Source organism: Eptesicus fuscus, chromosome 20, assembly GCF_027574615.1.
Source record: "Eptesicus fuscus isolate TK198812 chromosome 20, DD_ASM_mEF_20220401, whole genome shotgun sequence".
NCBI classification, from domain to species: domain Eukaryota; kingdom Metazoa; phylum Chordata; class Mammalia; order Chiroptera; family Vespertilionidae; genus Eptesicus; species Eptesicus fuscus.
Window position 1 is genome coordinate 30,623,795 of NC_072492.1, and position 25,115 is coordinate 30,648,909.

The 25,115-nt window shown below is 47.7% G+C and overlaps 1 protein-coding gene across 1 annotated transcript in view; it reads right to left on the reverse strand.

Moving 5' to 3' along the window:
- Window positions 1–5,784: 5,784 nt before the first annotated feature.
- Window positions 5,785–25,115, reverse strand: part of YPEL2 (yippee like 2) — a 36,716-nt gene continuing 17,385 nt past the window's right edge. Inside the window, exons 2-4 of the mRNA XM_028157482.2 lie at window positions 11,132–11,175; window positions 10,001–10,109; window positions 5,785–6,054 (exon numbers count right to left, since the gene is read on the reverse strand). Coding sequence (XP_028013283.1) covers window positions 5,965–6,054; window positions 10,001–10,109; window positions 11,132–11,175 — 243 coding nt within the window. The 3' untranslated portion in view covers window positions 5,785–5,964. The remainder of the gene's footprint in view (window positions 6,055–10,000; window positions 10,110–11,131; window positions 11,176–25,115) is intronic.

The following is a 25,115-nucleotide window of genomic DNA, read 5'->3' on the forward strand; positions in this document are numbered from 1 at the left end:
TTGATGACTTTAATGTTTTAAGTTTCATTCCCTAAACCCTTACCTATGAAGCAGTCACGTGGGCAGACTGGGAAAGTGTCCTGTGAGCCTCACTAGAGGTTAAGGTTGGAGGATGAAATTGGTAACACAGCATATGGAAAGAACACAGAATGAAACTGGGAACACAGCATAGGGCAAGACCCTGTGGCTAGCAACGAAACCTTGCAAAACTTCAATTTCATCATCTATAGAATAGGAATAGTCAATATTTAATTTCAAATCGGCTTTCCTGCGGGATGGTGAGGATTCCTGGGATGATGAGAGGAAGTAGCTCATTGCAAGGATCCTCAGTGAGATCCTGTAGGCAAAGCACCCAATGGGCCCTGGTGCTCTCTGTACTTTCTCCCAGTGTCATCGGGAACAGGATAACTGCTGGGGGTAGAAGAGCTGGGAAGGGGGAGGACCCAAAGATCGCCGGTTTGAGACTGGTTGACTCCGGCACATGTTATCTCCTCTCCTCCCTGTCTGCCAAAGGCAAACAAGAATGAAACGATAACAGGCGCATCCACTGAGGCAAATCAGGTCACAGGAAAATAGCACACCCAAGGACAACTAAAAGTCAACAGCGGCTGGGCCCAGAGGGGTAGGTGAAAATTCAAGGGAAGTAGAGAAGGGATTTCCTATTTGATGGGGGAATAGGCTCTTAAAATATTACCACCAATGTGAAAACACACCAACACCTCCACACACTCGTGTGGCTTTCCTATTTTCCCTCCTTGTGATTTAGGGAGGCAAGCTGTGGAAAAAGTGCTTAGGATATAACATAAATGGATGATGTCCGGGCAAAGGTGTTTGCACTGCAACACGAAGGCACCAGAATACAAAACTGTACTTACAGCTGGCTCTGGGAGACGTGTGCCTGTGGGCGAGGCTGCAGGTAAGGCACTTGGGAAACAAAACCAGCTGATTGGTAGGATGTTAACTTGCCTCACCTCGTGCCTGGAATCTAATAGAAGGTGTTTAATAAATGTGTTCGATGTGTGAGAAGACTTGATTAGTCAATTCAGAGATCCTGCTGCCTCTTTTTGACATAATTTTCTTTTGTTCCACCCCCCCCCCCTTCCCTAATGCATTCCTATTTCCAAGGAAACCGGTATAAACAGAAAAGCTAAGAATATGGACTGAATAGACAGAAACGATAACGGTCACTCATGCTTTTCTGATATCTGAAGCCAGGAGGAACATTTGCAGATAAGGAGGAGACCTGACTTTTATTATGAATGGGCCAACTGTCCTTGGAGAAAATAACGCCTCAGTTGACAGGTCTGTGAGTGGGGTGACGTCCTGCAGGCCTTACGGTTACTTTAAATATTAAATGTCAAGATCTAACTGGCTGGGTCAATTAAGACAGATGAGCTCTCCAGAGAATTCATATTTGAAAACTTTATTTTCTCAAATGAGCACCAACACAGATTGGAAATATGACAGAAACAATGCACTTTTCTCTAATACTGAACCACTATGTACAAATACAGAAAAGGTGAAGACAAATTATTTGAAAATAATCATCTTTGTTATTAAAGCAAAGTGACCTGAAAAATGCCAACAACCAACAACAAAACAAAACAAAAAGATAAACAAAAGAAAGTAACAAAACCCAAACCCAACAAATAGTTTGTAAACACAAGCATAAATAGATTCTGTATTCAAAGATCGTCTCTGCAAGTTGGAGAAGGGAACTCTCACTCTCACTGAAATTTTATACAAAACGTATGGGCAGATAGAATTTGGTAAAATTAGAAGAGCTTGCTTCTTCTTGCTTTACCTTTTCTTACTGGCAGATTTCATGTCTTTAATTTAATTTTTAAAATTAACCATCTCTTTCCTCTACCTACACCATTATTAGCACATTTTCTCATTTGAGGCAGACTTTAAAAAAACATGTAAGTTGTGTTCAAGATTTGATTTCTCAACCTCTTCCTGGGGCAATCTGACCTTTAAAAAAAAAGCTGCTTACCAACAAGGTATGTGCATTATTTCCTTACTGTTCTTTCAACCCAAACCAGCCGATGTTTTACCATGATGTGGCTTCTATAACTGGAGCCCCGAGATGTGTGAAGCAGACACTCACATCTCAGAAAAACACAGATCTGACTCTGCCTGATCTTCACACACAGATTTCCTTCATAGTCTGGAAAAGCTGAGCACATAAGGAAAGAAAAGAGAATAAACCAGCAACAGTGCCACGCTCAGGAAAACAAGACCCGAGGTTTGTGCTGTTGGTCCGCTCAGGAACAAAACCATCACCAGAGAGAAAGAGAAGGAAAACCCTTATGTGCCCAAGGTGTAAACTATAGGTATCGTGTCCCCAATAAAAAAAACAGGAGGCACAATCCAAAGTACTTTACACGCACACACACCATTCCAATTTTCCAATTTGTTTCACTCTGCTACTAAATTTATTTGATTATATTTATTTTATTTTCTAGCCAATACTGGTGCAAGAAAATACTTCGATTCTCAACCTGCTAATGTACTGTAGAGTCCATTCCAATGGGGAAAAAATACAGCAAGGCATTGCTTTATTGCCTCCAGACTAATGTGATAGAGATCTTTCTTTTTTTTTCTTCGAAAAAAAGAATACATTGGTGATCACTGTTTCCCTTAAAATATACTTCAAGAAATGCAGAGAAAACCATAAAATTTAAAAATGAAAAATAAAAAGTGCTCTCAGGGGATCTGAGAAAACAGCACCAAATATATTATTTAAAAAATTAAATATTATTTACAAAAGTATATATTCACAAGCAACTGTTTCTTTTATATATATCCACGTGAAAATCTTTGTATAAAGGGGATGCCTCTTTTTCACACACTGATCCGCCAGGAAAGATGTCCTCCATCCTATGTCCCTGATCTTACTACTGTCCACGGAGTCGGGGCACCACTCAATCAGGCCCAGATGACAATCTGTGACCTTCAACTTCGGCTGAATTGGACTCATGCCAAATCAGCCCATCAGCAGCCTGAGATGAACAGCAAGGATGGGATGGGGCTGGGGTGGGTGTAATCCAGGGCCACCAAGGCCATAGGACCTGGGATGGAACTGGAGCGTCTGTGGCTGGACTTCAGCTGACAATGAAGGCAGCTGCTGGAGGCACAGAACTCTGGGCCGATTCCTTTCTCACTCCTCCCTCTCCCCTTCCTGACTCCCTCAACCCCACCGAAGTTTTGCATCGAACTCCAATTCCCTGAACCTACCAGGGGTGAGTGGACAAGGTCTTTGGTTATGCTCTGAGTCCATGATTTGGTGAGGAAAATTAAAGAATGAAGTGACTGAGGCCATGCGTTGATGCATCTCCACTGCTCAGCTGAGGGCTCTCCGATGCCACCAGACGTTAGGCAGACAAGCCATGAATGGAGCTGAAGGTTTAAGAAGCACTTTTGGTTTCATTGACACGAAGGGAAATCCCAATGAGTTGGGTTTTTGTTTTTCTATGTTTATGGGAAAACCAACATTTTTCTCAGATCTTTTGCACCAAGTATGGTGCCCTCCACCCCTGGATGCTCAATGGGTAATACTAATAACAAAAAGACAACACCACCAAAACCAGGGTCTTATTGGAGCCTGGGCTGATCTGTGCAGGCCCCATCCCCAAGGAAGAAGAGGGACACATCCGTCTCCTTCTGCTGGAAATTCTAGGGCACCTCATGTCTGATTTCTGTTGTCACACTCCATTCTTACTTTTAAAGACAAAACACTTACCCATGTTTAGCCCCCGTTTTCTTACTATGGGGAGGAGTATCAATAGCCAGGACATTCCCTGAGCCAGGGGGCTAATCAAAATCCGTAACTGAAGGCCACTACCTTCAGGGGGCTTGAAGGGAATCTATGATTTCTGGGCTGGCAAGCCCGTTGAGGAATGTGAAAGTTGTAAAAACATTTTATTTTTTGAGATCTTGGGCCTGGGAACCAGAGGAACTATTTCTCTGGGAGCAAAAATGCAATACTTTTTTTTTTTTTTTTTGAACTTCAGTCTGCTTTTCAGTAACGTGGGGAGAACAAAATCTCCCAGGGCTACTAAAGCACCGAAGACGTGTGCGAGAAGCTTTGGGGAACAAAGTTCCATTTCTAAAACTCGGAAGTCTTACAGAGGCAGTCTACTGGGAGCCCGGAGCCCCCCGCCTTCTGTCCTGCTGCCCAGCTCGGCCGGCAGGACCACGCCATCCCAGGGCCCCCATCCTGTGGTCGGCACACAGACACACAAAAAAGGCATTTCCACCGCCGACCCATTCCCTAGGGGAATTTGGTTCAGTTCTGAAAAATCCTGGGTTGGCTGCCTGAATCTTGGTTAATCGATTTTATAGACTCTTTGTCTCCATGAACCCACTCATTTGTGATTTCTAAGGTGAATGTTCCTATAGGATCAGCCTTACCTGGAGAATGAGATACTGAGGATTACCTGACATAACCTGCATATATCTGAACAATGATATTTTCAGTCCAAGCAATGAAATGAGCTCAGCTCAAGGAGTTTCCATCATGCGCTGTGTACTGGCTAAGCGGCTGTGGAACAGACTTCACAGGGCTGATTAAGTGTAACAAACTCCTCCCTCTCTCAGGAGCCTCACAGGGATTTGCTCTCCACTTCACCGAATGTAATGAACGTTGGATAGGGAGGAGAAGAGCGGGGCTGTTGGGTAATATTAAAATTTGACATTTGACATCAGGTCTGATCCCTCCCCCTACTGGACCATTCGGACAGTTTCCTCTCTCACATTCAAGCGATCGCTAAGCTCCAACCCTTGGGGCTTTGGTTTCCACAATCTATGATGACAGAACTGGAGAAAACCACCCAAAACTCTACGTTCGGAGGACTGCTGACCTCCTGAAGCTGCTGCACGCCAAAGATGGAAGGAAGATGCATCGGACCTGCAATGGTTCGAAGCCAAGCTACTCCCAGCTTCGCCCCTCCACACCCCGTTCCTTGCCACGGCGTTCTCTTCTCTCACTGAGGGGCAGGGAAAGGTCAGACACGCAGAAATGCTAATTGGTTTTACGTGGAGGGTTTTTTCGGAGCCCAATAGCTGAGCCATTTCTGCAGAGGCTCCCGAACTGCGACTTCTTGTTCCCTGTTCTCCTCAATTACTGATTTTTACCTGGTTCCTGATCACCGCCTTTGGGATGTTTGGATTTTTGCACCCATTGCAAATGGCAGCCCCCCTCCTCTCACCCCTGGTGGCTGAAGAGGAAACGAAGATTACCCAGAGGAGCGGTGGGGCTCCAGAGTCGTCCAAACCCAGCTGGGCTTCCCCCCAATCACTCACAGCCGCCAAGACACCCCGACTGGCCCAGGAGAAGCAGGCCGCTGTCCTGCCAGCTAGGATTAGGGCCACTCTGGTGCCCACCTGCTCACCGGGCACCTGTGGTGTCAGGAGCAGAAGCTTCTGATCGGAGAGAGCATGGTCATGAGGTATTTTTTTCTCTTTGTCCTTTTAGACAACTTGGTTACTTCAAGCCTAAGTTACCAGGTCTCCAGGAGTAGCACGATGTTGTCCCTACCTCTCCCCTCCCGTCCCCTGCCCACCCTGGAACCCTCCAAGTTCCCTCTTGCTCACACCCCGCTGTGCACTGCTCCCCCGACCAGAGGCCGTCAGGCAGCTCTCACGCGGGCCCCAGGCCCTGATCGAGGTGGGCTGCCGCCATGCGGTCAGGCGTCTGTTCCTTTCGCTGTTTTGTTTTCAGCCAGCACGAGAACAGAGAGAGAAGCCAGGATCAACTCACAAACAGATACAAAGCAAAGAGACAGAGAGACAGCGATTTAGAGGCCGGTCACCAGAAAGACAGCGTCGGGGTGGGCGGATGCCCCAGGGGGCAAGGCCCCTACATGGATGGAACCAAGTGTCCAGTCACTCTCTCACGCTTGGGTAGAATGTTCGGTTGGGTGGCGTTCACGCGGACACGGGCTGGCGGCGGCTCTCGGCTCAGTCCCAGCCATTGTCCTTGATCATGTGTGCCAGCTCAATGATGTATTTCCCTTCTTTATATTTCTGGCTGCTTTCAAAGGCATGTTCCTAGGAAACACAAGGAAGGGAAAAGATGCTCAGTGACGAAAGACAAGCAGGTGACGTTGGCGGCACAGGAGCAAAGGCGGGGCCCGTGGCAGGCACGGAAGCCTTTGCCCCGCTTCACCCACACTCACGGAGAGAACTCCCGCCACGAAAGCACCCCGCGTCCCTTTCAATGAACTATGACACCGGGGCGACACCAAGGGCTTCCTCCACATTGACAACAGAATTGCTTAGGCTCTCTGCTCATTCAGGTCTTTGCCCAAATGTCACCATCTCAGCAGGCTCTTGCCAAATACTCAGCGACTTAAGACCAGAGCTTCCACCGCAATCCCTCCCCGCAGTGCGTGTCACTTTCTGCGCGTTGTCCGTCTCCCACTACGACAACATCAGCTTCCTGGGAGGCAGGCGTTTCCTTTGTTCTGTTCATGGCCCCATCCCTAGCGCCAAGTCGACGGCTCGGCACGTGACAGGCCTTCCATAAGTAACTGCCGAGTGAACGAGTGCATTTCATTCATCTGTGTATACAAATGTGTATACCTTTTGGGGACACCCTATATTTCGTCTTGGGGAACTTAGTTTTTGACGCTAACCGGAAATCTGCCCCATGGATGTGTTCACACAGTGTCTGTGTTATCATTTAAAACTAGACTTTGCAAGGGCATGTACCTTGGTTGCAGGCACATCCCCAGTAGGGGGTGTGCAGGAGGCAGCTGACTGATGTTTCTAACTCTCTATCCCTGTCCCTTTTTCTCTGTAAAAGAATCAATAAAATATATTTAAAAAAATAAAGTAAAATAAACTAGTCTTTGTTAGGCTTATAGAAAAGACAGGGAGAGAAACAAAGTATGGTGAGGCCAAGCAGGTCTTTTCATTTCTTATCTTGCTGTTTCTATGTCAGATGTGTTACGTCTGCTTTTCCTTCTCTGCCTTTCTCCAGAGACATGGGCGCTGTATGAATCCACCCAGCTGCCAGGCCTCCGGGGGGGGGGGGGGGGGCTCACAAAGTACCTGGCAGCTCCCCACCCTAACCTTGCAGCACTGCGGACTTTCCAGCTTGTGATAAGCCGCACGCAGAGAGAAGTCCTGCACAGGAGTGAGGTCAGAGGGCTATCTATTTGCAGGCACAGATGCCTAAAACATGCTGGTGGATGAGCAGTCATTACACGCCTAAGGTCAGTGCAGAGAGGCAGTGGAATCAGCTCGTCCTCCCGAGTCCCCATATTAGTAACTAAACCCTACTGACGAGAGGTCCTTCTGGGCTGGAGCGCAGGGCTTTGGGCTGCAGGAGGAGAGTTCAGACTCCAGTCTTTGGGTGAGAGGACGCATTCCACAGAGTAGAGAGGGAGGGGCACCAACAGAAAATACACTAACACCACACACACAAGAGCTGTGGGCTCAGCAGTGATATCCTTGACACTTCATTATTCCCCCTCTGTGTGTGTGTGTGTGTGTGTGTGAGAGAGAGAGAGAGAGAGAGGGAGAGAGAGAGAGAGGGAGAGGGAGAGAGGGAGAGAGAGAGGTGTATACAGCAGAGAATGTGGTTCAGGAATAAGACCTATTGTCCCATAGTAGTGTGTTCAGGGTGGGGAGAGGAAAAAACAAAACTAGGAAAGCGGGAGTGTATCCTTATTTAAAACACACACACACACACACACACACACACACACACACACACACACACACCAACACTCCCCAAGCCACAGGGCATTTGCAAAATGTCACCACTGTGGGCTCCAGTGGACGGAGCACCACATCTGGAGTCTGAACTCCGCCCCAGAGTGAGCGCTCCACTCTGCTTCCCAGTGTCAGAAGTGCCACTTAACCGTGTACAAGGTACAAAACGATAAACTCTCCATGTACAAAACTGGGACAATGAAAACATCTCACAGGACTGTTGTGCGGGTCGGAAGAAATCAGGATGAAGGCTGGAGCCCTGGCCCGGCACACGGAGGGGATCACCAGGTGTTTTGGGGAGAGAGATGCACACATTCTACCCGTCCCACTACCTCCTCGGTTTACCTGTGGCTCTGCTCCCCAGCCAGGACTGTGAACACCCAGGGGCAAGGACTACAGAGCTTCTCTTTTGTGTCTGCACAAAGGCTCTCAATAAAGCTCTGTCAAGCAGTGAATCATTTGCCCTGAAGCAAGTTAGGAGCAAAACCAACCAACTCAGACTTATCCTCTGTCTGTCACCCAGCACAGCCTGAAAGGAATGAGACAGCCAAGAGAAGGGGGAGAGCGTTACTGGGTCATCAACCCAGAACCATGGCCCCCAGATCACCCAGCAGGGCCAGTGGCCACACGGGGCGGGGGGGGGGGGGGGGGGTTGCTGAATCGTCAAGGCCAGTTTTCCCCCAGAAGGAACCACCGAGGCAACCATAGGGAGGCGGGGCTAAAGCACCCCGGCATCAGGAAACACAGCGTCTAGGCCTTTTCCTTTCTAATCCAAACGTTTCAAGGGAGATGTCCATGCTGCTCCATCACAGACTCCACCTGCAGCCGGTTTCAAGATTTGCATATTTTTTTAAACTTTATTTAAATGCAAGCATACTTTTATGCCTGGCTTCCATTGTTCAGCATCCTTTTTAAATAGAAGTCCTATTTTCAGAACAGTTTTAGACTCTCAGCAAAAAAGGAGCAGAAGGCCCAGCGATTTCCCCTCTACTCCTGCTCCCACAGACACACAACCTCCCCTACCAGCGGACCCTGTAGACTGGTACACGTGTTACAACAACAAACCCACATCCACACGGTCATTATCCTTCTGCCAGCAGTTTGGACTCCTGCAGGCTCCTCCTACCTGACGTAGGTGACATGACCCTAGGCAGCTGACAGGGCGGAATGTCAGGGATCGCATGTGGGACAAACTGCCCTCCCAGAGACAGGAAGACTCATTGTTCAATTCCGCCACGGCGGCAGAAAGGGCAGAGGAGAGCTCTGTGAAAGATCACCCAGTAAAAACAACAACAACAACACAAGTATTTTCATAGAACACACATACCTCTCCCACCCTGGCCCAGGACTGCTGACTTCCCTAGGTACCAAGAAGATGTGGGAAATACTTGCTGAGTTAGGCAACAAAGGGATGAATGTCTGGTTGGCAAAGTCCAGCCCTGCCTATGGCTGACAGCGGGCATGCACTACCAATGCTTGATGGCGCCGAGCACAGGGCCCAGGACTAGAGATGCTCTGGGGGTACCTACTGGGGCATGAAAGAGCCACCATGGTCTGCACTGGTCTGCACTCAGACCACGACCTGGACCCCTATCCTACTTAGCCAGGTAATGGCTAGATAACATTGAACGCACTACTTAACCTCCCTCAGCCTCAGGGTCCTCATCCTTAATAGGGGTTAAGCCGGCTGGTGTGGCTCAGAGTTTGAGCATCGACCTGTGAATCAGGAGGTCAGAGTCCAATTCCCGGTCAGGGCACATGAAGGGGTTGTGGGCTCCATCTCCAGTGTGTGTGTGTGTGGGGGGGGGGGGGGGGGGGGGGTCGTGCAGGAGGCAGCCGATCAATGATTCTCTCTCATCGATGATGTTTCTCTCTCTCTCTTCCTTCCTCTCGCAAATCAATAAAAACACACTTTTTAAAAATAGGGGTTAAAATATGACCCACCCTCTAGGGATACTGTGAAGAGTAAATAAAATAATGTATGCCTGGAACATAGTAAGCTGTCAGGAAATGCTGTGTGCCAGTGTTATTATTTATTTAAAGGCAAAGGGGGTGTGTGTCTGCGTCTGTCTGTCTCAGGGGTGGTGTGAGGGGAAGAGCAGTGAAAAGGGAAGAACGCGTGTGGCCAACAGGAGTGTGCCATGAGCTGCTCTTTGGGGCCAGGTTCCCGTCCTGGTCAGAGACAGTCCCCCAGGCCACAGAAAGGTTCCTTCTAGAGCGAGGCTCTCGGCTTCCCCCGCATGCCCCTCTCCCCACCAGACTTCTCAATACTTACATATTTCCAGCCCAGAGTGGTTTTGCAGTTTTCACAGTAAATGTCTGCGACTGCGTGCAGTCCTGTTAGCAACACTCGCTCCTCCGCAGGCCCGCAGCCCACGTTAACTCTACGCCAAGGGACAGAAAGAGAGAACGGGCAGTCAGTCACCTGTGCAGCATCAGTGGCTCAAGCTGAGCTCCCGGCAAAAAACGAACTGAGCCCAGCTGCCTCGGGGGAAGCCCACGCCGAGGAGGGTGCCCTCCATAACTGAAACCAATAACAACCCCCCGAGGGCAGCCACGTGGGAAATCTCCACTGAAGTGAACTTTAGGTCTGCGAGTTCTGATTCAACGAGTTGACTAAAAATAGTCTTGATGGTTGAGATTTTGCTTGGAATGTTCCTAAGAGGTGCTTTCAATCTTGTGATATAAAGGGGCAAACTGACGGCCACACTGTGAAGTCCACAGCCACGGGCACAGGTCCTCGGAGCCTCCTGGGGGCTGGCTGCAGCCGGCAATGTGAAACCTGACAGCCCAGGCTTGCCCTGAGCACAAGGGTGAGCGAGCCCTGGGTATCAAACACACTCTGCGCCTCCACAGAGCACGCACCATCTCAACTGCAGGTTTTCCACTGTCTCAGCTCCTCAGCTTGTGCGTGCTCCACCTTCCTTTCCCGGGAAGAGGCCGTAAATGACGTGCCAGGTTAAAGACGGAGGGCTGGGGCAGACTGTGCATCTGCCGGAGGAATGGAGAACTATCCCTAACTGGGCCTTCCCTCCAGCCTTAGGTCCTCCAGCAGATGCTGGTGTCTTCTGTGCAATCTCTTCCTTTTCCCAACATGCCTCAGACCTGGTTATAAGCCCTCACGTGGAGGCTTTCTAAGAAGCACTTTAGCTTCTTCCCTATGAGACCACAGCTCTCTGATGTGCCTCCTGGGGCTAGTGAATATATTGTTTGTAGCCAGAGATGCTGCCAAAAAATCCCCCAAAGGTAACTGGCGACCACTTGTGGAACGCAACATGCCACAGGTTTTTTTTATGGTGGCACAGAGGGCAGGGTCCACTGTTTAATTATCATTGAGTGTTGTTGTGTTTTCCCCCAACCCTCAAATCTGCACCAAACAATGGATGTACTGTTGAGAGACACTCACACTGAGTTAAAGAGGTATGCGCGTCCTTGACTTCCTTGGAACGACTGAAATGCAAGAACACAAATAGATAGTTAGGTATCTCTTTCACCCACCCATTCGGGAAAACCAGCCCAAATCACAGTGATCATGACCTTCCAGGATTGACAAAGAAAAAAAGGGAGCAGTGAGCCAGTTAGCAGTCCAGGAGAAGGCAGAACAGACAGAGCTAAGGAGCCTGGCCAGCCCACACCAGGACCGTCTTATTTTCAGTAGCCCAGGTGAGAAGGTATGAAGATCACAAACTCCCAATTCCCTCCTGACATCCTCTGATACAAGGATCCACCTGGGATCACTGATCCACACTGGCCTTTCCTAGACCCACTTGATTTCAGCCCTGTGTGCTGGCCACTGCGTTCCTCGAGTAGGCGAGAGGGCATGGAAACCGGCACCTTTGCTCACCCTCTTGGTCCAACTCTACAGAGACAGCGAAGCATCCCTGAGGCAAGAATAAGCCATCAAGCCCACCTTCTTCTCACGAGTCGTGCCTTCTTGTAGAGTCTAACCTCCATGACAGTTACCACCCTCCCAAATGGGACGTCTCTTTTTCTGAGGTGTGAGCAACCTGATCCCTAGGTCACAGGAGTGCTCACTAAGCAGCAATCCCATTTAAACGTCTAGCTTAAACACGAGCTTTCCTCTCTTCCGGCTGGAGGGTGGCAGGGGACAGGAGAAACAGGAGCCAGGGCCTGCCATGCCATTTGGCGTCTACTCCCACTAGCACCGGCCCTACCCATGTTTGCCTCCTCCGGTTACCCTGAAATGCCTGGCTGACATGAGCCAGCCGTGTTCTGCATTGCTGCCTGCATTTTTAATGGTCTGATGGTTGTACCCTGAATTCAATATCGTTGTCTGCTCTGAAATCCACTCTGAAAACAAACACATAAGGGGCTCTCCCATGACCTCTGTTACTCAGTGGCTGGAGAAACCTGGGGGTGACTGGTTAACCAGACTGGATGCAGATCGGTGCCCATGAGACCGTCGCTGTCCGAAGCACAGGACTTTAGGGGTCAGTGCCGCCAGCCGGGGAGAGAGGCAGAATGCTTGACTTGTGGGAAAGCTGCCTCCAGGGCAGCTGAACTGTTGGTTGCCTCCAACATACAAACACACCAGAAGCTTTGCTCCCAGGTGTAGCTCCAGATGTTCCCCAGCTGCTGCTCAAACCTAAACCGACTCTCCTGGGTCTTGAGACATCCCTGAGGAACACAGGAGCTCTCAGACTAGAATTGTGCGTGAAAATGAGTGTCGCAGCCTTGGAGCCTGGAAGTGTTTGGATGAGATCATGTCCCAGGGACACGGAGCACAGATTTGGCCAACCTATCGGCGCAATCTTCGAGCACGAAGACACCTGAGCCCAGCCAGGATAGCAAGGGCCTCCGGGTCTGGCCCCACCACCTCTGCAGCCTCTTCTCTTGCTCCTTTCCCATGGCAGCCTTTGCTGGGCCCAACCCCACGAAGTTCCTGGAACTTGCACTTCACCAACTTTGCCCACAATGTTGCCTCGGGGAGAGCGGGGGGTGGGGGGGGGGGAGGCTCTTCACCCACCAACGCTAAGTCTCTGCTTGGTTTCCTTTCACCTCCCCAGGAAGAGGTGCCCCCCTGGCATCTGTGTTCTGGACGCCGCCTGTTCCCTGTCTGTTCATTTTTTACTTGATTTTAAGAAGGAATTTGGAAGAAAAATTAATTAATTAATTAATTAATTAATTAAAAAAGAAGCAATTTGGACTACCTGACCTCCAAGTCCCCTGCCAGCTCCAAAATTATATTCTCTCATAGTTCAATGGCCATACATTATGAATAATCAGGAGTGTCGTCCTCTAAAAAAACATTTATCAAGCCCTAGCTGGTTTGGTTCAGTGGCCTGAAGACTGAAGGGTACTAGGTTCGATTCCAGTCAAGGGCACATGCCCGGGTTGCGGGCTCAATCCCCAGTAGGGGGTGTGCAGGAGGCAGCCGATGAATAATTCTCTCTCATCATTGATGTTTCTCTCTCTCTCTCCCTCTGCCTTCCTCTCTGAAATCAATAAAAATATATTTAAAAAAATAATAATACAAATAAAATAAAAAAAACATTTGTCAAGACCTTTAATTTCAGAGCTTAGAAAAAGGTGGTGATGGGAAAATAAATTCTAGAAGAAAGCAGGCAGGAAAATGGCACCATAGCTTTACCATTTATGACAGGAAAAGTCATCTGCTTCTCAAACACTCACAGGTCACCTACCATCTGATTGGCACAAGTGGGAAGCAGGAAGCGAGGCAGCTTTCTAAGACTTTTCAGGGCAGCGGTATCCCCAAAAGATACACAAGACAACCCCCCGGAGTAGAAAAAAAATACTAGAAATTTTATCTATTTTCTTTCATCTTTAAAAGTTTCGCTAAACAGTCGTAAGACATGGATTGCCTCTGGGATCTTCCCTGGGCTTGTATGCGTCACGTGTACAGGTATCTAACAGGAAGTATGGGGCTCTCGCCGTGTGTGTGGTTTTTCTTGGGGGGGGGGGGGGGTACTCTTTTGCCTTTGCTTTCAGCACATTGTAAATGCCACTATTTCTGTGCTCGAGGATGTCAATAAGAGACTGAGCTCATAAAAGCAGATCTTTAAACAGTAGGATCCTTGTAATTTTTTGTAATGAGATAAAGGACCACAAAGAGGTTCATGTACATAAAAAAATCTTTAAAAATGTAAATATAAGTTATACATTTTTCTTTTGCAAAAAGACGAACACTCCAAGCTAGCTGCCTTTTGTGGTAAAAAGCAGGCTATTTTGCCAGATTTTCCAAAAACATACACACACTAAATCTGTCCCTTCAAAGTAAAGGTGACATTTTAACAGGGAATGGAAATATAACTCCTTTTCAAAAGAAACTTTTGTTATGGAGCGAACAGGCATTTGGCAGTATTTTCATTTTATGTGATCTCTGTCGTCTACAACGGAAATGCCTATGCAAAAATTAATCCAAAATGGACAATATTTAGAAGAAAATGCAGGAGAAAATCTTTGTTACTTAATGTTAGAAAAGATTTCTTAAGATACTTCAAAAGGAACATAATTAATTTTTAAAACCTGCCAAACTGAACTTCATAAAAATTTTTAACTTTTGCTCTGAAAAAGACCCTAGTAAGAGAATTAAAAAATAAGACAGACTGGGAGGAAGTATCTGAAAATCACATATCTGACTACAGATACACATAGCAACATAGCAACGTGGATGAATCTGAAATGCACTGGGCTGAGGTGACCAGTGGTTGCCAAAGGCTATGGAAGGTGGGGGGGGGGGCGGGATTTGACTACAAAGGGCTGATAGGGGGTGGTGGGACTGCTCTGACTTGTGAGAGTGGTTACAAGAGTACGTATTTGTCAACACTCACAGGACTCTACACAAAAGAGTGAATTTTACTGTGTATAGAATTAAAAATAATTTTAGAAAATCCAATTAAATAAAAACTAAAAATCCAATAAAATTTTAAAGAATAAGCCATCTCTAAAATTTTCTGTGCCTCTACACTGTACTCCTATAGTTGTATAATTAGGAATTGTAAACAATTTCCTTATCTACTTAAAAGAATTCCAAACAAAGAGCTTCGGAGGCGGCAAGAGCAACTGCAAAGTTCAGCAAAATCCTTTGTGTAACTGGTGGATGGGCTGGAAAATGGGGGTCAGGATTTTGTAAGCACAACAATACTACACATGTTCCTCGGAAAAGTCCTTTCTGTGAAAGCCAGGTTCCAGCGAGGGAAATGAAGTACCGAAATGCACTCTGCTGGGGACACTGAATCAGAAAGTGAGGATTTTATTTTTTTAAAGAGTCTATTCAATGACATACACCTACAATAAAATCAGATTAAAAGCAAATTTGTAATTGTTTCCTTTTTCTTCCGTCCTTTAAAATTACATAAATTGTTAAGATTTCCTTTGCCTATATGTTTCGAATGTACACATTACATAGCAGCACAAGCATACCATTTATTAAGTATGCAAATTAGGAGTATGTGCACAAACATGTTACTGCCAGGGGTGTGTGATTTTAAAAGTCTGGAGGCCACTGCTCTGGGGCTCTGGGGTAGGGCCCCAGAGGAATGTTCTCTGGCCTGACACAGATTAGAATTCCTAGAAAGTGGGGCGAGGGGAGGACACACACAGAAGAGAAACGCCGGCCAGCCAGCCAGCCCCAGCGGCACCTCGCAGGGCCACTACGGTTCTCGCAGGCTTGTTCCCCGACAGCATGCTGGCAGGCGCCCGCGCGCTGCGGAAGGGTGCCGGACCCAAGCCGGGCTGTCATCCGGCAGCATCCACTCAGGTGGCCCCTGCGCGACTGTCTGAGAACCTGCTTCCCCAGCCTGGCACTTGGGAGCAGCCGCACTTCCTGGGGCAGAGCTCTCCCACCAGGCCTTTCACACGGGGCCCTGCCAAGTGCACAGTTATGATGGGAAAAACAGCGACTTGAGAACAACAGGCATCTTGCAAATAGACACAGACGAGAATAGCGCCGGCTGGGTCGCTGTATCCTGTGGGGCCCGGCCCAGCCTGGCGCAACCAGGCACAGCCTGGCACTCCCCCGCGCGTGAGGGTGGTACCAAGGTAGAGAGACTGAGAAGAGGTTCAGGAAGCGATCGGAATGAAGCAAACAGAATCTCAGGCTAGGCGGTCCCCAACAGACGGTCAGACACGTTAGTTGGATGTCTGTCAGCACTGCCAGGCAACAAGGCAGCTCTTTGCCATGTTGTGTGTCAACCACGGCTGGTATTTAGGGCTCTGGGAAAGTGTTGTTTTTTTTAAGTTACACAAAACTTTTCTTCTGTCCTTTATAGGAAAGTAATCATTTCAGGCCCAGCCCTTCCAGCTAGCTCAAAGGAACGGAAAGGGCTTTGAGTTTCCTGTTGAGTAGCCAAAACCACTGATTTCTGGCTCCTTTGAAAGTCTGGAAGACAGCAATGCCTTTGAAAAGGAGGAGGACCGTTGAAAAATGGGGGGGAGGTGGCAATAGAGCAAACATGTGGTTGCTTCCCCGTGGTGACAGGCCCAGGCCCTGGCCCTGGAGTCCCTGTATACTTGGACAGACTCAGTCGTGAAGTCCTCCTGGCAGCAAGCAGAGCCGCTCACACGTAGGTTCCCTCCTCTCTCTCTCTCTCTCTCTCTCTCTCTCTCTCAGGCCAACCCTTTTCAACTGAGCACGTGCCTCAGGGGATGCGCAGAGAGATGGGGAAGCAGATGTCCACTGGGAGCTGGATGCATATCTGCACATGATGAGAGGACTGAGTCTTGGCACCAGAAATTCGGATCAAATTCGGATAGTTTTGCACCCTAGCCCAGTGGTCAGCAAACTCATTAGTCAACAGAGCCAAATATCAACAGTACAACGATTGAAATTTCTTTTGAGAGCCAAATTTTTTAAACTTAAAACTATATAGATAGGTACATTGTTATTAACTTAGTTAGGGTACTCCTAAGCTGGCCTTTCCTAAAAACTCAAGGGGCCAAAGAGCCGCATGTGGCTCGCGAGCCGCGGTTTGCCGACCACTGCGCCTAGCCGGTTTGGGTCAGTGGATAGAGTGTCGGCCTTTGGACCAAAGGGCTCGTGCAGGAGGCAACCAATGGATGTTTCTGTCGTCCCCTCTCTCTTTCACTCTCCCTAAAAAAAATAAAAATCAATGGACAGGTATCTTTGGGTAAGGATTAACAAAAATAAAACAAACAAAAAAGATTCTGGTTTGCAACTTCAACTTACAAGCTACTTGACCTTGGGAGAATCATTTAGCCTTCTCTCAGCTTCTACATCTTGTACATCTGTAGATGAAACCATGTCTATATTTCATAAGGCTGTTGAGAATGGTAAGTAAACCATGGTAACTGAAGTGCAGAATAAAAAGGTCAGTTCCCTGTCTCTCCTCCTTGGCCTTTTCAGGAGCCTGGAGAGGCGCAATGAAGAGGCTGCTTCTCACCTACTTGGTTCTTCAACATCCTTTTCTTTGGTGACTTTGTTCTCCTCCTTTCTCTACTATTATGACAAAAGATAAATCTTTCACTCTTTGCAACTCAATGTCTCCATAAAAATGGAGGCGGCAGCCTGAAGCTCCCCATGGTTCTTTTCACTCATGACACTCTGTGAATCTGTTAGGGGCAAAAATAGAATATTGGGGACTACCGGTTGGCAACTGCTGCTTTAAAGCACTTTGTATTTGTTTCTCCAATTGACCATCCACAGGCACAGTTTTTAATTAAATGGGCTTCAAAGAGGAAGACTGACAGAGTTTGAGCCCTGGCAAGCCAATTCACTTCCCCAAGACTCTATTTCCTAATCTAGAAAATGGGCACAACAAAACAGTATTCACATTCACATCAATTTTGTATAAAAAATAAATAAGATAATGTGTATAAAATAGCTTCCTAAACTTCAAGGAACTGTATAAATGTTGTTGTTAGAATGTCTTACTAACCTATCAAATAAAAGAGTAATATGCAAATTAACCATCACTCTGCCATACCCATCCTATCAAATAAAAGAGTAATATGCAAATTAGCCATCAAACTGCTACACCCACAAGCCACACCCACCAGCCAATCAGGAGCGAGTATGCAAATTAACCCAGTCAAGATGGCTATGGCCACGGAGCGAGCAGGAGGCTTGGGTTTCTCTGGCAATGGAGGAAGCCAAACTTTCCGCACACCCTGGCAGGCCCAGGCCTCCACTCAAGGCTACAAAGTTTCAATTATAGAAGATAAATAAATCCCAACAAAAATGGCGGCAGCCATGGAGCTGGAGAGAGCAGGAGGCTTGAGTTGCCCCGGTGATGGAGGAAGCCAAGCTTTCTGCACACCCTGGCCTGCCTTGGCATCCGCTTAAGGCTACAAAGTTTCAATTATAGAAGATAAATAAATCCCAGATTCCAGGGCCTCCGCTTGGGTCGCTGGGGGGGGCGTGGCCAGCCTGCAAACCACCACAGGCCCCTCGCCCAGGCCACCCCACGCCCCAAGGGAACCCCCACCCTGATGCGGGACACACTTCAGGACAAACCAGCTGGCCCCCACCCATGCACCAGGCCCCTATCCTATCTAATAAAAGAGTAATATGCAAATTGACCATCACTCCAACACACAAGATGGCTGCCCCTATGTGGTCAAAGATCCTGCCCCCATGTGGACACAAGATGGCCACCACAAGATGGCCGATAGGGGAGGGCAGTTGGGAGGGACCAGGCCTGCAAGGGAGGGCAGTTGTGGGTGATCAGGCCAGCAGGAGAGGGCAGTTGGGAGGGACCAGGCCTGCAAGGGAGGGCAGTTGGGGGGGGATCAGGCCTGCCAGGGGAGGGCAGTTGGGGGACCAGGCCTGTAGGGGAGGGCAGTTAGGGGTGACCAGGCCTTTAGGGGAGGGCAGTTAGGGGCAATCAGGATGGCAGGGGAGCAGTTAGGCATCAATCAGGCTGTCAGGGGAGTGGTTAGGGGGTGATCAGGCTGGCAGGCAGAAGTGGTTAGGGGCAGTCAGGAAGGCAGGCAGGCAAGCAGTTGAGACAGCAGTCCTGGATTGTGAGAGGGATGTCCCATATTGGAGAGGGTGCAGTTGGGCTGAGGGACACACACCCCCGTGCATGAATTTTGTGCACCGGGCCTCTAGTATAACTATAAAAGAACTCACTGGCGCCAACATAAAGCTGTTTTGTTTAGTTGAATGATAATTCCCATTACCATAAAAGTCACCCCTTTAAAGTAGGCGTCCTCAAACTACGGCCTGCGGGCCACATGTGGGTGTTTTTTGCCGTTTTGTTTTTTTACTTCAAAATAAGATATGTGTAGTGTGCATAGGAATTTGTTCATAGTTTTTTTAAACTATAGTCCGGCCCTCCAATGGTCTGAGGGACAGTGAACTGGCCCCCTGTTTAAAAAGTTTGAGGACCCCTGCTGTAAAGTATGCAATTCATTGGCGCTTAGTATATTCACAAGGTAGTGCAACCATCACCATCTAATTTGCACCCCCTAAAAGAAATCTCACATCATTACTAGTCACCTTCCATTTCCCTTGCCCCTAACCCCAGTCTACCACAAATCTATTTTCTGCTCTATGGGTTTGCTCAAGGAACTATATACTATACTACATACCATCATCTCAGTGAAAAGGTGGCCTAAGTGTTAGGTAGAGATACAAACGAGAGTTAGTAAAACCTTCCCTCTTGGGGTCAGCTAAGCACCCCACTTGAACAGAACTGGCATTAGGCTGGGAGGACCAGGCCAGTTTTTTTCCTTTCTCGTCCTTTTCTCCATCCATAGTTAAGACCTGGTGGAGTTTCCTATTTAGGGTCAATGTAAGCCACAGGCTCCATTCCAAAAACCTGAAACCCAAGCAAAATAATACCGGATCCTGTTTGGATTTCACCCCGAGGAAGCATATGGAGAAAGTGGAAAGGATGATAATAAAGAACAATGAAAATTATGAAATTTTCCAGAATTAGAACTCAAATGCAACTTATAAAAAGAAACTGGGAACATTTAGCCCAGAGGGAAAAGATTAAAGGGGATTTCTTCCATCTTCTCTGCAATAAGAAGAGGAAATGGACTTAAATGGAAATGAGAGACTTGGGTTAATTATAAGGGAGAATTTCCCGACTCGATGACTTCCACAACTAGGACACAGGTCACCAGGAAAGACTAGGGAAGGACAAAGCCATTTGTACGTGTTTATGGTCTACAAAAGGCATGCACGTATCTGTCTAGAAACTTGGAATGGGGGGAAAGGCCATGTGTGCTGCCTAGGGGTAGAAGCATGGTCTCCTACAGCCCTCCTTCTTGGCTTTGAGCTTTGGTAGGTCTCAAGGCAACCTCACATTCCCAAAACAGATGGCGGGAGGGGCAGGGAAGGGACTGGCTGGAAAGGAGGAAATATCTGCAGTGCGGAGTCATAAAATTCCAAGGGCATGGGAGCATACCAGTGACAAGAAACAGCCCCAAAAGCCAAAACACAAAAGGTGGTGAGGTGTCACATTTTACTGGTGAAAGGGGGAGATTCTGGGATCTGCCCTCACTTAATGACCAGACCTTTCAAATCCACCTTCCTGTTGACCCAGGTGAAACGAGTTGGCTTTCAGGGAAGGACCTAGAATAAAGCCATGGACCAGAGAAGACCCTGCAAGCTCGGCTCCCTCGTGTGTCACGCCTGCCGGAAGTGCAGTGGGAAAGAGGCAGGCTTTGGAGCTGGGGAGGCCTTGGATCCAGTCCTTCCTAGTTGTGTAACCCTTGGGCAAGACACTTCCACTTCTGAGCCTCAAGGTCCCATCTACAAAAGGGAGGAGAGAATGCCAATTCCAAAGGGACATTATTGTGAGTGTAAAACGAATACACAGTACCTGGCCCATAAAAAATATTTATAAATTCCATTTCCTTTCACACCACCACAGGCTTCTGGGATTTAAAATGGGAGCTGTAGGACTCCTCTGGAAGGACTGGGCTGTCTTCCCAGAGCTTCTCCAGCTGCTCTCCTAAACCCCTCTCCAGCCACAGACCTCCACAGCTCCTCTCCCACACCTCCCCAGCTGTCCTAAGGGCCTCAGATGTGGCTTGGGGCCCGGTGGTTGTTCTCTGAAGAACCAAGGCTCTCTAGTCTGTGGCAAACGGTTAGGACAGTGGATGCCAATGCAAACATTCAGCCAGTGGGAAAACAGATGCTACCAGCTCTCAGTATCCAGCACCCCCTCCTTGCTTTCTACAGAGAAGGTATGGAAAGCACGCTTTCTCCAGGAGGATCAAGAGCAGGGGAGTCCCTTAGTCGTGCAAGCACTGGCCTCTACAGAGAGCCTGACCTGTCACCCTCACTTGGTCAGTCCGGGGAGACTGATTTCTGAGTTACAGCAGAGATGGTGGAATCAGGATGTAGTGGCAACAAGGCATTCATCACCGGGCCCTTTGCAGTTCAACTCAAACACAAAGCTGCTAGTGAAGCTGAAACAGTGGCGCTCAAATTTCTCTCAAAACCACGAGGCCTTTGAAAACCATTCACTGTTCATTTGGATACCTAGGAAGGACAAATACCAATTTCTTAGATTTATGTTTCAATCGACGCTTCTGTTTCCAAGGGCAACTGGACACCGGGGAATGAAAGTTTCTTTACGCCACAAAGGCCGTCCGTGAAGTCAGTTGGCAAAACCGACACACTCTCTAGGTAAGTCTTGCTCTGCAACCGATCCAGGCGAAAAGGCCAGAAAAGCCTAATCTCCAAGACCGAAGCTACGGAGGAAATGGCTTCTTAATTATTTTCTAACAAGCACGTCCTGTAGTGATATTGGAGAGAGTTTATAGACGAAACTGAGGTGGCTCGTTAAGTTGTGAAATAACAATAACGGCTCACATTTACATAGTGTTTATCATATGCCCGGCAGGATCCAAATACTTTTACGTAAGCGAAGTCATGGAATCCTCTCAACAATCTAATGATCTAAAGTGAGGCAGAGAGAGGAGTTAAGACATGTGCCCAGGGTCGAACAACCAATACATGATAGAGACCTAGGTGGTCTGGCTCCAAAGTCCAGGGGAGAGTGAAGTTGGGATAACAAGGGTGTTGTCCAAGTGACTTCCTCAAAGAGGGGAGCCTAACAGAGTTAGACTAATACTGACACATATGTAAGACGTCAGAACATGCAGAGCACTCTCACATACATGAACGGAATCAACCTCCAAAACAACAGGAGGACACTGAAGCCCAGGGCGGCTCAAGTGATTTACTCAGCTTTACAAAGCTTGGAAGTCAAGGTCAGAACTTAAATTATGGCTTCTGACTCCAAGCCTCAAATTTTTTTCGAGAGCGTGTCCACTTGGAAAAGCCATCTCCTTGAAGGAGGAGGATGGATCAAGCTGTCAAAACTGATGAAAACCTCTTAGGCTATTCAGTTTCCTCCGCTCTGCTCTGATGCCATATTTACTTAGCAGCTGACTAAATCGAATCCTCTTGCTCAAGTGGGTCTACCTTCCAGGAAGATAACACACAGTTCAAGCTTTCAGGATTATCTGCTCTACTGTAAATTAATAAATTAGAATTCACTCCACCAGAGCTTGGTCACCTTGAATGAATGTGTACAATTAAATTTGTACACCTTCCATGCGTAAGACTCTGCATCCCAGCCTGAAAACAGCCTTCCCAGCTTATTACTGAATGAATGATTCCTATTTTACAACCCATGAAAAAAAAAATAATTGAACGCCAAGAAGCCCCTTAAAATCCCTGAACTTCATGGCCAAGGCTGAGCAGAGAACCCAGAAGAGTGCTTGGAGAGATGGTAAAGGAGAAATACTTAACTAATTGCAGTCTGTAGGAATCTCATGCAGTGGAGGGTCTCAAAACCAACCCAAATATGCATATGACTTGATCTAGTTTTAATTTCATAGTCTATTGAGATGTGAAGAAGCTCCGAAGGCCAACCACTCACCGGATGCACCTTGTCCACATTTCTACCACACCTCTGCTTAAATACTTCCAGAGACAGGAAACCCACTGCCAGTCGCTCTGACAGAACCAGAAGTACTTCTATGAGCTGAATGAACTGTCTCCGGAGAGCTCCCCCAATCCTCCATCTTTATAACCTTTGGTACCCAACAGCACTTCAAGTTTTCCTTCTATGGGCTCAACTTGTCCCAGTTTAGTGCCTTGGTATAATGGAAGAATTAAGCAGTTGGATGAACTAGATTAAATTCCCAGTTCTGGCACTCTCTGTAGGGTATGTTATTGGATATGGCCACCTCTCTGGTCACAAATTCCTCATCTGCCAAATGGGATAACAATGCCCGCCCTCCCAGAAAGTAAAATGCCTGGCATCTAACAGGCCCTCAATAAATGGTAGCACCCTTCTTCTACAAGTTCCTTCAAATTTCCCATCTATGCCAGGCTTTACCCTCACCACGCTTACCACTTTCTTCTGAACCTGATGTTTCACTTCATACTAGGTGTTCTCTAAATACTTTCAACACTTCCTTCTCCTGGAAATGCTAACCAAAGCACAAGGCCTTATTTAATGAAACAATTGGACTTGAGGCTGCACACAAACTGAAGTAGGTTCATCAAGACCTACATTTAACCTCTGTACTCACATACCGCAAGGGACTGAGTTTAGGGTTAGAGTTATAAAGGAAGAGCCAATGTTACTTAAAAGGGCCAGTGGTGAGGACCGTTGTACGGCTTGAAGAAATCACAGCCAAAGAGCTCTTAAGAAAGAAACAGGAAAACATATAAATATTAGAAATATTTTTGCCAAAGTGCAAAAGCTGGGCACTGGTGATTACTGGTATTCCCTCTAGAAGCATAATGTGACTGGGGAGGAAGAGCCAGCCACGCACTCCCAGCCCTGCCAGGCATGGCTGGGTCATCTGCCTCCAACTAGCATGATGTCCTTGGACAGATCCCTGTTCCTCTGTGCCGGGAGTTGTGTCATCTGTGAAATGAGGGGGTTGAGTAAGGTCTCTTAGAAGGGTGAACATTTTGTGAGTCCATATTCTCTAGAGAAAACGCCTCACACATTAAACAAACATTTCTGACTCAGAGTTAGACCTCTTCCCTGGTGCTTTTAAACTTCCTGTTTATCTGCATAAAACACCAGCTGCTCTATTTTAATCTGATCATTTCACCCTGCGACTCTCATCCTCCAAGACATGCACTAAAATCCCCTTCACATCTTCTGGCGCTCAGCCTCCTCCCCGGCCAACATGCAAGTCTCAGGTCCACTGTAAAGTGTCAGGCCCTGGCCCTAACCGGTTTGGCTCAGTGGATAGAGCATTGGCCTGCGGACTCAAGGGTCCCAGGTTCGATTCCAGTCAAGGGCGTGTACCTTGGTTGCGGGCACATCCCCATGGGGAGTGTGCAGGAGGCAGCTGATCGATGTTTCTCTCCTATCAATGTTTCTGACTCTCTATCCCTCTCCTTTTCTCTGCAAAAAATCAATAAAATATATTTAAATATATATATATCAGGCCCTGGAAATCCTCTCCCAGGCCAAAAAGTTTTGTGTCACATTAAAGTAGTCAGTTGGGGAGGGGGAACCTGATTTCCAATGATAGGGATATGGCTCAGAATCTTGTGATGCAGTCGTCTGAAGGAATATGGTGCCTCTATAATTACATGTCAGCAAATATTTAATGAGCAGCTGTGTCAGATGTTGCTGGGCACCATGAGAATACAGCCAGTCAGCTCTGCCCTGAAGGTGCTTACAATCTAGCCAATGGGACTACAACCTATAAAATATGTACAAAACCACCTAGACGTCCCTGTAATACATTATGGATGTTAAAAGGATTCTGAGAACACGGATGGGACCAGAGAGGATGAGAGCACTCTAGGTGCGCAGTGACTGTCCCTGGAAAGGAAGTAGGTTGAAGAGACCCTTGAGGACTCAGGGCAGCCTGTGTATATCCTCATCTCTTTCCCTGGGGAGGAGAATAACTCAACGAAAAGCCAGCAATGGTCCCTAGATGTTTGCTGCATATAATGATAAAAACAACAGATGCCTTGTAGCTTCCATAGTTTGACACTGTGCTTTGTAAGTGAGGATGGAGCCACCCCTAGAAGCCGAACCTCCAGAAGCCCCTCTTTCGGACACCTACTCCGTTCTGAAGTGAGTGTGAGCATTGTCTATTGTGCATAGGTCTAAACACTGGGCGCTCTTATCACTCCCCCATCCACTAGTCGTTCCTTATGGGTGGGGGGTAGAGCGGGGGTGGGATCCTCCACAGCCCTGGACAGCAAATTTGAAAGCAGAACTTGTTCCTTTTCAAACAAGGACCAGCCAGTTGGAACGCGGAGTGGGTGTTTCCATGCAAATTCCAGCACTTTCAAGTTGCTCCATGAAGTGAGCCCAGCCAGGACAGCAAGTGTGGTTTGCGTGTGTACTGGGGGTTTTTTTGTGTGTGTGTTTTTTTTTTGCAGCCAGCTCTTTGATTAGGTCTAGAGAGGGACTCAATTAGCATCATGGAAACAGAGC